The sequence below is a fragment of the Callithrix jacchus genome, chromosome 12, assembly GCF_049354715.1.
Source record: "Callithrix jacchus isolate 240 chromosome 12, calJac240_pri, whole genome shotgun sequence".
NCBI classification, from domain to species: Eukaryota; Metazoa; Chordata; class Mammalia; order Primates; family Cebidae; genus Callithrix; species Callithrix jacchus.
The window spans coordinates 55,176,172-55,191,413 of NC_133513.1; the positions used below are offsets into that span (position 1 = coordinate 55,176,172).

General features: G+C 39.0%; 1 protein-coding gene across 17 annotated transcripts in view; it reads right to left on the bottom strand.

The window, feature by feature from the left end:
• The window catches only part of KAT6B (lysine acetyltransferase 6B), a 208,091-nt gene that overhangs the window by 51,200 nt on the left and 141,649 nt on the right, over positions 1-15,242 (bottom strand). For 6 of the 17 annotated variants that reach the window (XM_078345540.1, XM_078345539.1, XM_035267898.3 and 3 more), the window contains 4 exons: positions 6,969-7,084; positions 6,643-6,724; positions 4,106-4,238; positions 1,318-1,373 (listed from right to left, as the gene is read on the bottom strand). In XM_078345540.1, coding sequence (XP_078201666.1) covers positions 1,318-1,373; positions 4,106-4,238; positions 6,643-6,724; positions 6,969-7,084 — 387 coding nt within the window. Of the gene's footprint in view, positions 1-441; positions 1,374-4,105; positions 4,239-6,642; positions 6,725-6,968; positions 7,085-15,242 lie in introns of all 17 variants that reach the window. The other 11 variants (XM_035267893.3, XM_035267890.3, XM_035267891.3 and 8 more) reach the window with 2 other exon arrangements.

Below are 15,242 nucleotides of genomic sequence, written 5' to 3' on the forward strand. Positions count from 1 at the left end.
ATGAGAAAGCAATGGAGCAGAGGGAAGTGAAGAGCTGAAAACACCCCCTGTTGGAAGCACTGACAGTACACGACCAAACAGCGCTGTGGCTGCAGAGGCGACATGGGGGAGAGCATGGCAGAAGCATGGCAGTGGCTACTCATGCGGGACTACAAAGCCATAAGCAACGCTATGGAGGCATCTGGGGGGTCCTAGTGTCACTACGAATGGAAATAAATAATAAAAGGTGGGAGAGTATTAGTTGGAAAAACAACATTTTGGAGGTTTAGTCAGCATTAGAAAAAGGTCAAAGTTTCACTGCTTCTGTATGAAAGTGAAGTGAGAACAAGAGAAATAGCTAAGACCTATGTGACAAATAGGAATTGATTGGTTGATTGTTTTCGGGGTTGGGGAGAAAGGGACGGGGCGCAGGTTTGGTTGGAGCTTTGACCTTTTGCTTACCATCATCCTGATCAGGTTTAATCCTTCCGTCTGTCAAGCTCCCCTTCCCTGGTGAGGGGGTCCCCATCTGAGGGGTCACTTTATATTTTAATCTGCCTAGCATCCTGTGCTTTTTAAGGAAAGTTGTTCGCTTGAAGTGAGCAATTGCTTTAAAAATACATCCTCTAGCCATCCCCCAGCTAGAGGAGGAGGAGTGAGAAATAAACCGACTTCTAATATCTCTTTTGCCAAAGAAGTGGGCTTTAGATTTTGCTGTGGAAGATAATTCAGTTTTACGACGCATACGTTTGGGTGGTGCATAACTTGGGTGTCCCTTTTTGCGAGACTGTCCCTGAGTGGTATAGATATGAGAAAGCCCATCAAAGAGTGCCTTCAGCTGGCTGTTAGTGGTAAGGCTGCTCAGAGAGGGCACACTGCACTGGCTGGAAGAACTCTGGGGAGAGGGAGAAGAAGTGGCCGTGCTGGACTTTTGTGAACTGGGGCTCTGACCAGAGATGGGGGTTGGGGGTGGAAGTGAAGAAGGTGGAGGTTTTAGCTTTTGTGTGGTACCTGTAGCCAACACATGAGAAGTGCATGACTGTTTCTGAGAGACCTTTTTCCTTGGACGATAGTGCTTTGAAAAGTCTATTATTTCACCTCGTGATCTGCGACCATCAGGTGATGGTGTAAAAAACTTAGTAAGGCCATCAATGAGCCCTTTGGTTTTCTTGTTAACTTTAAGTGTAGAGGCAGAAATGTAGGTGGAGGTGGTGGTGAGTTTGGTGGTGGCACCAGGCCGAGTGGGGTCTGTAACAGCCAATCTGCTGCTTGAGTCCTTCCCAGATGCAGCATGACCAGATGAAGGTGTGGTACAGACTTTAGTCTTTTGACCCCTACCAGGTGACCCCCTTCCTGTGAATGCATTCATGGATCCTTCATCACTGGTTACAGACCTAGGCAGAAATTTAGAGAATAGTATCAGCATTTAATAAATAGAATTATAAAGGTATCTAAAAACAAATGTATTGCAACTAGATGCATTCAATGGGCTTAAACTTAAGAACTGTATTTTTTGTGTGTGCCACCACCTAGATGTTTCCCTGTTGGAAAGGCAGCAGCAACTGCATTTGCATGTCATGGTTCTTCCAGGGCCCATCCCACAGGTACTGGAAGAATCCATGTGGACCCGAGGGCAATATAAGCAAGAAAAATGTTGAAGAGACTAAAAGAACACCCAAAGCTTTCATTATAATTAAATAAAAACAAGCTATGCTTTGGTGTTGTCACAAGTAGTTGTCACAGTTCCTGAAATGTCTTTTTAAAAAAGTATTAGGAGGAAATAAGTCATATGTGTTATCCAGAAGCAAAAGAAGAAGCTTATCTCATCTCTAGTTAAAAGTAATTTTTAATTCAATTTATAAACTTATATAAATAGAGTTTGGATATGGCCATAAATCTGTAGTTTTTTTTAAGAAAACATAAAAAGACACCCTCTTCCTCTCAGCAGTTTGTGCTTAGGATGGTAAGATAACCAATAATACTCTCTTAGGAGAGAAGACAATTAACTACAGCATAAAATATTGCTGAAAAAAGGACAACAATAGCAAAAAACTGAAGAAATGATTAAAGAAAAGCTACAGCGGGTCAGACATGACATGGAGAGTCTGGTGAAGAAGCGGCACATTTACCATGGTCATTATCAGACACCTGGCGTCAGAACCTTTATACCTTGGTTCTGCCCATCCTGTTGTGTAGTCAACAGAAACTAGAGGTCACTCACTAACACAGCTGCTGACATGAACAGCAGCCGACTGGCTTCACCTCAGGCTAGGGTTTGCGAAGCTACCCATTTTGTAGCAGAATTTTATATAATAGAGAAACATTTGCAGATGAATTATGACAGTGCTGGGGCCCAAGAATGTGCTTTCAAATGATCAATTCAGCTGAAGGTGAATAATGAAGAAATGAAAGCCTTAAAAAGATACAATATTGAATTATAAAAATATCTTAATTACAAATAGAAGAGCATATTTTAGTGGTCATCTTGTATACAAAGATTTAATGACTGAATTTCAGCTATTGGCTGAAGGGGAGGTAAGGTGCAGCTACCAGGCTCATCTGAGGTGGCTCTATTGCCAGGGACTCTGTCTGGCACCACCAATTCAGCCAAGTCAGGTGAACGCTGGAGATCTCTAGTGTCGCTAGAGACACAGCAAGAGTTACCAACAAAGAACTCATCCAGGCTAAAATGTCTCACATCAGAACGCTGCATTTGGATTGTATCTGGAATCGATTGCCCAGAAAGGATAATATGCTTATAAAGCATGTAAAAAGGAAAACTCCCTAGACTGTCTTAAAAATTCCTAAGCTCAAAGGACAATTTTGGACAAACAAAAAGTTAGGATTGGTGCCAGATGCAATTTTCAGCTGTGTCCTTTGTTTAGAAAGTTTATATCCTAATTTGGTGTTTTTAATTGGGCCCTGAGGATATGGTCCCATGTTGAGAACAATGCTTACACAGGATGAATGCAGTAAAAATGTATAATTTCTACTTCAAATGATACTACTATGAAAGATTTATTCATATATATGTTTCATGTTTGCCTCTAGAAATTTTTTCAAAATCTATTGAAAACGTCTACTGGTTGAAGGGTTTTTGCAAAGTTTCATAGAAATCTCTGCATTTCCTACTTCTTCTTAGTAGATAAAGGTGCAGGAAGATACTATTTTTCTGAGAGCAGGTAAGATAGTGAGAACTGCTTCAGAAAAAATTAGAGGAAAAGGAGTAAGCAAGGGAGATTCTTGGTGTCTGTTCAAGGTGATGTGCAGAGCATTTCTGCATCACAATGACCCTCTCACTAAGCCTGAAAAGATGGTGGTAGTCTGTTGGTAGAACTGCTACAGATACACAAGTCTACTGATTCCATTTGTAAACACCTTCATGCTGATAGATCTATACTCTACACAGGTTAAAATAAATTCATTTAACCTGTTTTCTCTACTTTTCCAACTAACTCCTGCTAAATGCTCTACTGGGCTTTAATGGCAATTATACAGCAACAGGATAGTGGAAATGGGGTTATCACAGCAGATTTCCAGGCCACTGCGAATATATCCTTTTATATATATGTCTGCACACATGCAGTTGTCAAATGGTCCTGTCTAACTCTTCAGAGGCGAATGGGCAACTGCAGGTTTTTCAGAAGCTCCTATTTCATAAAAGAGAGCTTAAAAAGTGGTAATGCTACATTACTATCAGGAGAGGTATTTTCCTAAAATGTTATTTGGAGTAACAAAAAAGATTTGCTAGAGACATGGACAAATCCCTCTCGTTTTAAAATTCCAATGAAAATATTTATATAATTAAGCTCTTCTAATGCTCAGCCAGTAATAAAGTAGGCTGAATGATTGTTTCCAATTCTTACATTCTGCTTCCATCCTGCTGCTTGAAAAATGTCACTTGGTATCACAGCTAGTGCCAACAGAAGACCCCAAAATGCCAGTGGTAATTAAAAATGTTATTTTCAAAAAATTTCCACAGCTTATGCAAAAAGGAGAAATATTTTTTATCCCTTGATTTGAAAAACTGATGCCAAAAAAACCCTAAAGGAATCTAAGAGAATAACAATCACCTATATTTTAAAGCAAAACATAACAGATTTCTTTTGATAAGATCTCAACCTACAACAATCGTTGCTTTAATTTATTTTTCGGTCGTCCAATGGGTTTTGCATATCGTCGTTTTATTTGTGCAGCCTTCTCATGAAGTAGTTTTCTTCCCTTTTTCTTTGGTCTGCAGACTTGGCAAATCCACATCCCTGAATTGATATATATATGAGAAAAACATTTTAATGTTTTATTTTAAGAGAAGAAATTAAATACAAATTGCAGCTGTAATAAGCTGCTCAAGGATGCCTGTATGCAGAACTTTACTCCAAAAAGTGGGTCATTGCCTTTTGTCATTTTCCTCAGGAAGCCATCACTAAAGGTCAATTTCCCCAGAGTGAAGGTGGTGAGGGCAGAGGCTGCCCCTCTCTCAGAACCCTTCCAGAAAATTCTTTTCAACATGTCACTAAGCCTCCCACCAACACATAAACCCACACATGAAAACTCTGTAAGATATTATGTATCTTATGACTTGAGGGAGACATTTTCAAATCAGTCCATTTTTGGAATTTCTAGAAGGGAAAAAAAATTTGTCTTATCTCTTTCTGGGAATTTCCAACACTAAAAAAAATTATCAGTATAAAATATAATTTTAAAATCTAAACAAAAGTATTGAGTACTGAAGGACTACAATGATTAAATATACATCTAGCATAGGGAAATAAGTCAATGGATAAGAATGGAAAGACCAGAACAATCAAAGCCTACAGGAAAGTTTAGCATATCAAAAGGTCATATTTCAAATCAGTGGGGAAAGGATGAAATGATTCAATAAGTGGTGATAGAACAAACAGCTATCTATCTGGGAGAGGAATTATTTCCTATCCTTTATAAAAATAAATTCTAGACAGATGAATATTATAATATGAAAAAATAAAATGTTACAAGTACCAGGAAAGATATGTGGATATTTATATAATCTAACCATGACTGACATTTAAAACTGAAGCCATAAATAAAAAGATTCATGAATTTGACTACAAAAAAAAAGAGAAAAGCTTCTGCAAATCAGAAAGAAAAAGGTAAAAATCCCAACAGAAAAATGATTAATGGATAAAAAGAGGTACTTTAGAAAAGATGATACACAAACAGCCAAGAATCAAACACAAGAAATGCATCTGACCACTTAGAAAAAATTATCAGACATCTTTCTATTATCAAACTGGTAAAATTTAAAAATAATGATGTATTTCATCAAATCTAAGATACAATAGACTGTAAGACACATCTGACTTCAAAGATACTAAAACATTAAAAAAAACAACAACAAAAAACCTGTGTCTCAGACTCAAGGAGATATGGTGAGTACTGGTCACAATACAGGAAAATAGGTATCCTCATTTACTGCTGGATAGTCTGCAAACTGATACAGCCTTTCATGTATCTAGCCTTTGATCCAACAGTTCCTCCCCTAGGAATTTATTTGAAGGAAATAATTGTGGTTGGAAAAAATTGGAAACATTTGTAATATCTACCCTAAGGGATGGGTTAAATAAATTATCGTTCATTTATACAGGGGGTTGGAAAATCAAATACCTCCAGGAAGGACCTAGATTGTATAATATATGTGACTGAAGCAAAATGGAACATAAGACAGCAGGAAGTAGTGAGACTGTGGCAAACTGGAGCATGCATGCACCACCCAGAGGACTCAGATTCAAACTTTAAAAAATGTCGTGCCAACAAAGCATTATCTGTGGCCCACAGTTGCCAGGTTTGTAATCCCTGCTCTATACTATGGATTTCTACATAGTTACTAAAAACTACATTTAGGAGACTATTTAATGATGTAGGGGTACTTTCAATCTATTAAGAGAGAGGGAAAAAGTATATTACAAAAACATGTATAGACTGTTCCATTTCTCTTCAAAGGGTATGTGAAGGCAGAGAAGGAATTTCCAGTTCATTTTTATTTTTATTTCTTTTTTTGTCTATCTGTACTTTCTAAATCTTCCACAATGTAAATTATGGATTTTATAATAAAAAGGCAAAGTTATTTAAAAATGTTTAATATATTGCAAAATGAGGGGGGGAAAGGCTGAGCTCAGGTGACTTACACAATAAACAGAAGAAAATCCACATTCCATCAGACACAATCACCTATAAGACCATTCAGATGCTTGTGTTCAAAATACCAACTAACGGCCAAGAAAATAGTGATAGCTTCCTGTCGTGGGACTTTGGAGTCACTATCATCATCAAAAATATAAAATTTCTTACCCTCTAAACACTGTGCTGAATAATATGGAGAGTGCTCTAAATTTCTGACCTACAAAAGCTAATCTTATTTTAATAGGAAAATGGTTTGGAGAGAGAGATGGTCTTTTTCATCCCTGGGTCTGAATTAGGGCCTTTAGTATATCAAATATATGTGTTTTTCCCCATACTTTTAAACTCCTCTATTCACAACCTGTGCTAAACTCACACATATAGGGAAGATGGGAGGGATTCAAAAGAAATGCTTAAAGAACCTGCATACCTCTGAGCTGTTGGACATCAGGACAAAGCTAACCAATAAGTAATAAAATATATTTTTAATACAGTTTAAAAGTTCACCTTTTGGCATTCTGGAAAGTGGTGGGTCACAGCACTCCATATGGAATCCTCTATCACAGGAATCACAAAAAAGCATATTATCCTGGAATATAACATATTAGAGACTAAATGAGACTGAAACCAACTGTAAAAGGCCAGAAATTCTTCTGTTACTGGATTTAACATTAATACAATATAATAAAGGTGCACCAAGATCCTGGTTGCAGTTTGACATCATGTGATTTAAAACTTTAGAAAGAAAGTAGCCACACTGTATAAAACTGGAAACACCTTAACACTGGAAATCAGCGAGTTACCTGGAGGTGGATTACAGGAGCCATACTTACTGCATTTCTGCCTTGGACTCTACAGGCACTGCATGTCTTGCATTCGATGCACTGCCACCTTAAGGCCTTTACATTTGTTGTTAATTCAGGACAGAATTTCAAACAGGATGGGTGTCCTATGAGAACAAAAAGCAAAGTGCTTGATGGGAATAATGCCTTTGACTTTTTAAAACTCCCATTCCCTAATACTTAATAGATAGCTGATGAGGCTAGCCAATGAACCTTAGGAACTTGAAAATGCCAACAGATCAGAGAATCTGAATTACATATCTTCCTTCTGCCTTTTCCCCTTGCCTTCTCTCCCTGTATGTAACAAAATGACTGTACAAACGTTTTCCTTAAGAGAACTTTGGAAATTTATACCAATTCCAATCTCAAGCCTTTGAGAACTTGAAGACAACACAGCCTCAGGCGTTCTTACTCCTGCACCCCCGTTCAATCTCCTGTACTTGGCCATCTTCATCAACCACCATCTACTGAGGGGGTCCTGGTTTGCCACACACTTGGGGTGATGAAATCGTAACACTTAAAACAACAGATAACTAAATAAGAAATTGGGGCTGCTTAACTACTGACGCCCTCCCCTACCCAAATCCCATAGTACAGAGAGAATACCCCATTGCTGTGATAAACAGAGAATATTCCATTGCCATCTTGCCCTGGGTCACTGAGTTTAAATTCTAGAAGCAGGAGCAGAAAGAGTAAATTTAAGATAGAGTTAAGAAGCTGAGATCCAGGTTAAATGAGACACACCAACAAGTCAGGCCTCAGCAGGTTTCCCCATTTTCCCAAGCATTGAGTTTTCCACACTGTTTGGGGCACACTTTTCGCCTAGCAGCGCTCCACATACCATGTCTTATTGCTCACTTCACAGGAGAAAAACTAGAGACTCTGAGGGGCAATGCCATTCAAAGGAGCCAGCCAGGAGCCAGTAAGTAAAAGATTCCTCCAAGAGGTGTGGGGAGTGTGAGCCCAAATTCTTTGGAAGGCTGTACAGTTTAAAATCTAATGGTCTTTTATCACATAAACCTGAAGAGATCTCCAAACTCGATTTTTTTTTAAATTTTGGTCTTTAAATAGAAGAACATTAGTAAACCCCATGTGAAAGAACTTACAACCAAGCTGCAAAGGAAACCTGAGGGGTAATAAAAAAAAAGCAGATTCTGCAATTTCAAAACTGTTTTATAATTTCCTGACTTTGGCAGGCTCATTGTTTAAATATGTATTTTGGATTGCTGCCAAAAAGGTCCTCCTCCCTAAAGCTTAACAGGTGCTTCATAAAATTCCACCCACCAGGAGATTTGGCTTTTTGAAGTAAAAACATTCCAAATCAATCACCAATACTGTTAATAAAAGCACTATTCCTGAGTTAAGAAAAAAATCTAAACATCTGTATTTAAGATGTTGAGAAAATAAAATATTGTCACGGGATTATGACCTCAGGCAGGAGACACCCAGGCAGATGCATTTAACCTGTGACACTGTTCTTTTATGAGGCTTCTCTCATTCAAATGAATGCAAGGAAAAAGTCTGAATAGATAAAAATGGTATCAATCTCCTCTTTCTGCTCAGGAACAGCAAACAAAGACAGCCCGCTTGTCGACTTTTAAGAAGTGTACTGAAGCGGGCAGGGGAGAGATCTGCTTTGATCAGAGCCCTCCCCTCTGTCTCCTTACATAGTGAAGGGGGTAAAAACTTGACTTTTAAAGAACAGCAATTTAAATTCCATCCTTAAAATGGGTCCCATCAGCTTAAAAGTATACCATTTACTTCCCACCCCCCTTTTTATTACTTCCTGTAAAGCATACATCATGGGCACATATGACCTCAATTTCAAGTACTGAATTATTCTCTACATTCAAATCTGCTTTTGTACTTTGTGGCTTAATATTCAGTAACTAAGGTAATTCACATTATATTACAGCCTACTATTTATTCTCACAGGTATCCTATAAAAGACAGACTTTTAAATAATTATACAGTTTGAAAATTAGTGGATTTCAGCCATTTTCAATCAGGGGCAAGGAATACTCTTTCTCTTAATGCTTTAAGCAATATTTTATCTCAACTATATTATTTAAGCTACCCTATCAAATTCCAAAATCTTTAGCCTATCTTTCCTTTAGGCAGCAATCTTACCTTTATTTAGCTCAAGAGAATTGGCCACAGATTCCTTCCAGTTCTAACTATGATTGTGTAAAGGATGCTTAGAGATGAAGAAATATTTCCATTTTATTTTTTCATGGCCAACCTTAAAATCACACAAAAGACTGTAACGTGTCTTGATATACTACTATACAATCTACAGTAATTAGATAGAGGAAAACAATGCTACTGTCAAGTAATTCCTTACCTCTGGTTTAGCCATTCCATAAACTCAACAATTTCCTCTAAGATTTTTACTTATTTATTTTTGAGACAGGGTCTGTCACCCAGGCTGGAGTGCAGTGGTACGATCACGGCTCACTGCAACCTTTGCCTCCCAGACAAGCAATTCTCCACCTCAGCCTCTCGCGTATCTGAGACTGATACTACAGGCACATACCACTAAACCTGGCTAATTGTTTTGTATTTCTTGTAGAGATGGGGTTTTGCGATGTTGGCCAAGCTGGTCTTGAACTCCTGGCCTCAAGCAATCCACCCGCCTTCCAAAGTTCGGGCACTACTGACACCGCCTCCATGTCCAACTAATTTCCTCTAAAATTCTTGTTCTCTGTTGATGCATTTCATGGTACTTTGTCTTTCTGGAGTTTGTTTTACTACTGTATTTTGCAATTTATCAGATTTGAGAGCCATAATGTATATTCATTCACTCATTCAATTTTACACAAGTACATATCAAGTACTAGTAGCTTACAATAGTTTTATCTAGCAAAACCAAAGGAATACTATTTAAAATTAAACAAGTATCAATGGAACTACCAATTAGTAGAAAAGCTTTTTGGAAAAAGTACTGAGGAAGATAAAAACACAGACGCTGTAGTAAGCAGAGTAACACCCCCTAGCCATCTGTGCTCTAATTCCCATAACCTGTATACATACTACTTGTTGTGGCAAAAGGAACTCTGCAGATATGACTAAGGACACAGATCTAGAAATGGGGAGTTTATCCTGGATTATCTGAGTGGGCATGACTGATCCAGTCACATTAGTCCTGAAAAGCAGAGAACCTTTTTCGGACTTGGGTTAGAGAAATGAGATGGGAAGAGGAAGAGGAGATCACAGGCTTTTAAGATGGTGAGAGGGCTGCAAGCCAGGGAATGTGGGTGGCCTCTAGAAGCTGGCTACGATCTTCACCTGAGAGCAAGAAAACTGGGATCTTGGGCCTATCAATACAAGAAACTGAATTCTGTCAATAACCCAGATGGGCAAGGACATGGATCCTCTCTTCCAGTCTCCAGGCAAAGCCAGCCCTGCTGACACTCCGATTTTAATCTGGTGAGACCCCTGATGTACCTCTGACCTACAACTATAAGATTAAAAATGTGTGGTTTTTACGCCACTAAGTCTGTGGTGATTTATTCTAACAGCAATGGAAAATGAATAAAGACTCAGACACTAAGCCCCTCAGACTGGCTATCTGACCAACCAACTGTCCATTTCTCCTTCCTTCAACTAATATTTATTGAGCAGTGAATACAGTGAGGTAAAGGATGGACATGGTTCCCACCCTTTCAGATCACATAGCCCAGCAGGAAAGACAAACATTAAACAAGAATTCACATTAATGCCTTACAATGAGGTAGCTTAGAGATATGGGAGACTACAGCAGGAGGTTAGAGAAACCCAAAAGATGAGTGTGATTGGATGGGACCAGATGAGAGGCAGAGCAGGGAAGACGGCATGAGCAGAGGGAGAGACGAACTGGGTACATCCAAGGAGAGGGAAGTTGTTCAATGTAACTGATGTGCAGAATATGAACAGAATAGTGATGTAAGGTAGGGTTAAACCAGAGCCTGATCCAGAAGAATTGTTTGGGGCTGTATTAAAGAATATAGATTTCTCCTAAGAGCAACTGGTAGCCACTTAAGAAATTCTGTGATCAGATTTATAATTTTAAAAGGTAACTTAGGCTACAGTATGAAAAATGGATTGGAGGCCTTAGATTGAGGTCATTATAAAGCACATCTCAGTGGGGCTGGTGGGGATGCATGGATAAATCTAGCATCCAAGATATATATTATGATTTAGAATTCACGTGTTTTTGGTGATTCCTTGGTGTGAGAGAATAGGACAGAGGATGGCTCCAAATTTCCAGCTTGTGTTACTGAGTGAGTGGCAGACAGTGTGCCATTTGCTGAAACAGGAAATCCTCCAGGAGAGGTGGGATATTGTTTGTTTGCTGAGATTTCTGTTGTTATTGTTGTGGCTGTTTTTTGGGTAGAGGAAGCAGTGTAGGGCTGACGAGCTGTTCTGGATATTAACTTTCAGGTGCCTAGGAGGTAGACTCATGGAGAAACTCAACAGCTGCTTATATCTACAGTCAGAAGCTCAGAAGAACCTACAAGGCAGATTAACAAACACAGGGCCAAGGACTGACACCTGAAGAAACATTTAGGGAATGGAGAGAGGACCAAAGGGCTAATAAAAATATGTGGAAACAAGTGGTAGAGAAAAAACACAGATAATATGCTGTCACAGGGGCCAAAGGAAAAGAACACTTCAAGAAAAAGGATTCCCTACAAGACCAAATATGGCTAAGAGAAATTATTTGCTGTGGATTAAAAGACACCAATTAGGTTTTGATAGACACTGAAAAATGATCATTAGATTTTGCTACAAGGAGGTCACTATTACCCAGACAAGCACAATTTTAATGAAATTACATCCCTTTGGATGGTTGATCATGCTTTGGGCTTTTGGGGGAATGGGGCTTATCTTCCTCTCCCAACCCCCATCTTTTTTTGGTTTACTTTTACTTTTTGAGACAGAGTTTCGTTCTTGTCGCCCAGGCTGGAGTGCAGCTCGGCTCACTGCAACCTCTGCCTCCCAGGTTCAAGCCATTCTCCTGCCTCTGCCTCCCCAGTAGCTGGGACTATAGGCATACACTACCATGCCCAGCTAATTTTGTTTCTGTCCCCCCGCCCCCCACCACCCTTTTTTTTAGTAGAAACGGGGCTTCACCATGTTGGCCAGGCTTGTTTTGAACTCCTCCTGACTTCAAGTGATCTGCCCACTTCGGCTTCCCTAAGTGCTGGGATTACAGGTGTGAGCCACTGCGCCTGGCCTCTTTTCTTCTTTCGATCATATTTTTAGGTTTCTTTCTAATCAAGTGTCTTCTTTCCAACCTGCAGATTCAATCTGCATCTAGTCAATGTGTAACTGGATGACTAAGCAACCAACTCCTGGGGTGACCTTAAGAAACTACTGGTCTTTTTTTATATTTTCATATGCCCATATATCCATATGCTGCTGCTACCAGTTCCCTCCATGAGCATGCAAGTTTTGTTCAGGGTTAACACACAAATAAAGACAAACCCAGGAAAGATTTCAGGTCTCTCGAGGGTGCACTGATATTCTAATCCACAGCTCTCGCTCCCTTTATTGTACAAAAGGGATTTCTCTCACTCTCCCAGCTGCATCGCAGCAGCCTTTCTTCTGTCTCCTGTTTCAATGAGCTTCCACTTAGAATGATGCTGTAATTTTGAACTGTACACTTATCTTAGATTTGCTAATTTGAAAACACACATGCACACAACTCATCTGTAAGTAAGATTTAACCACCCAGCAATCTGAGCAGCAGACACAAAATTTCATTTGGTATAATATCTAATACTTATGTGAAGCTAATTAAAGATAATTTGGTCTTAATGAGGCAAAGAGAATATAACAGTGTTAATTTCAAAGTAGGCTGATCCATGAAAGTCAAGTAAAATCACTTCTAACATTTTCACAGACCTAGACTATCTGATGATTCCCACATTCATAATAGTGGTTGGAATAATCCTTCACATTTGTCTCATATTTTATAGTTACTGATCATCTTCCTATCATTATCTCACTGGATCCCACAATAGCCCTGTGGATGCAGAGACCAGACATTCTGCTTTACACTGCATAGATGAGGAAAATCAAAGTTACGAGCCAGCAAGTGGCAGAAGAGAACTGGAACCCAGGTTAGGGACACCACATTCAGGGTTCCAGGCACTATGTACCTCACCTCACATTTTTGGTACATATAAACTTGAATGATTTTTTTTTTTAAAGAATTTTTAGTAAAAAAAAAAAAATGTTAAAGAAAATACTGCCCATTTGAAGTACTAAGCCCCTTTAAAAACATATAAATTTCTAATTGGCTTTACTTTATGATATAAGCAGAAGGAAACATTTATTACTGTCATCTACGAAATCTAAGCAGAAGCTAAATGTGACATCATACAAATGGTACTTCAGATAGAGATGACTAAAAAGCATCAGGCACATATGGGAAACACATTTAAGAATGATCCTCCCTACAGGCTGCCATCTATATTTCCTTTTTCTGGTTTTATGCTGCTATGGGTATTTTTTTCATATAAACAACTTACATTTTGGGATCCCTTTGATCATTATGAACAGTCTCATTCAGTCCCAGAACCAACAGCCTCTTCCAAGAGTGAGAAGGCAGTCATTTCCATAAGGTTAACTTAGGAGTGCCAACCAATCTATAATTCCCACTTGAGATGCTGGACTGTGACAACAGGGCTCCCGCCATTATTAGAGGGCACTGTTAATGCATGCTGGCCTACTGTTTTCTTTTTTGCTTAGAATTACAAGGTGTCAAAACAGAGCATTAGAACTATAAGAACCCCCAAGTTCCCTAAAACCAAGTATATTTTATTTTGATCCTTTAGTTTAAAGAGGAAAAAACAACTAAGTCTTTTCTTCTGATCTACCAGATGAATAAGTATCTACAAAGCATTGCCCTGAGTTAGGAACAATAGTTTTTTTTAACTAAATTAGCCAAACCCAGGCTGGCACAGCACACTCAAGGGAAGATTAAGTGAACCTCAACACTAGAGCCAGATCCCACTGCAGAGTCGCGAGAAGCACTCTGAGGCATCCTCTATCCCCAACAAAGAGGCATGATGACCCTAGGGCTTGAATTTCTGCCACGACCCATACCTTGGCCCCAAAACCTCTGGCTCTCCCCATGTGAAGACTGGCTCACAAAGTGACACCAGCCACATATACCCTCTAAACAGTATCTTCAAGCCATTATTCTCAATTTGTTAAAAGAGAAAACAAGAGGATATTTTTGAATAGAGAAGACATAACATAGCACCTAAACACCCCTGGCTTGACCCTGAAAACGTCTGAGTGAAAAGTAAGAAACACCAGGGGAAAGAAATTTTCAGTGACCTCGAATATAAAGGAGATCAACCTCCCCTTTGGCAGGTCTTCAATCTGGGAAAGACGAAGGGAGATTGATTACATCAGAAAATCTAAGATCTACCTGTTTAGAATTACGCCTTTATACCCTGTGAAGGCGGCCTTGAAGTTATGATCTAGAAGATAATGATCTCAAACTCCTTATCAACTCAAGTAAGTGTATCACCAGAGGTAAGGAAATATATGAAGGGAACTTTTCTTCCCACATTTAAGTACGTCTTTAATCTGTCTAGGCACCCGGACAAATAGATACTAAAGAAATAAAACAGAAAAGGGTGTTTTTAAAGTTCCACCTTAAAAAACACAAAGGGTAAACCCTAGACAAGCGAACACCACTAAATTCATCAGGCAGTTACACAAAAGAATAATTCATTCAGAATGAGCCTCATGAGAAAACCCAAAGATAACGACAGAGTCAGAACTGATGAGTGAGGCACTACCTCCCCAGCATAAAACAGGGATATCGTAGGGTTGAAATGTATTAGACTGAACATACAGATAATGTTTCCATGCCCTTTTGTCACTATCCATGATGCCATGTGGTAAAAGAATTTTAATGAATCTGTAAAGCCCATCAAAAAGACTGTCAGAATGCATTTTTCAAGCAAGGTTTGGAATGTCTTATTTCCAAGGCTCTCCCTCCTAGTCAGCACCTGAAAACTGCTGAACCGCAAAGGGCCTATCAAGTTAAACCTTCATAAGAGAAAGAAGAATCATTACACAACACTGTCATTCCTTAGTATGAAACATTTCTTCTATCCATCAAGCAGCTGTCATAAGTGATGATAAGATTTTAAATTACGTACAGCAATCAAGAATAACAATATCAAACATGCTAACCTATAACACGGCTGACATTTGCAGTATACTTATCATAGTTCTTGCAGAACTTGTGGCCAGGTT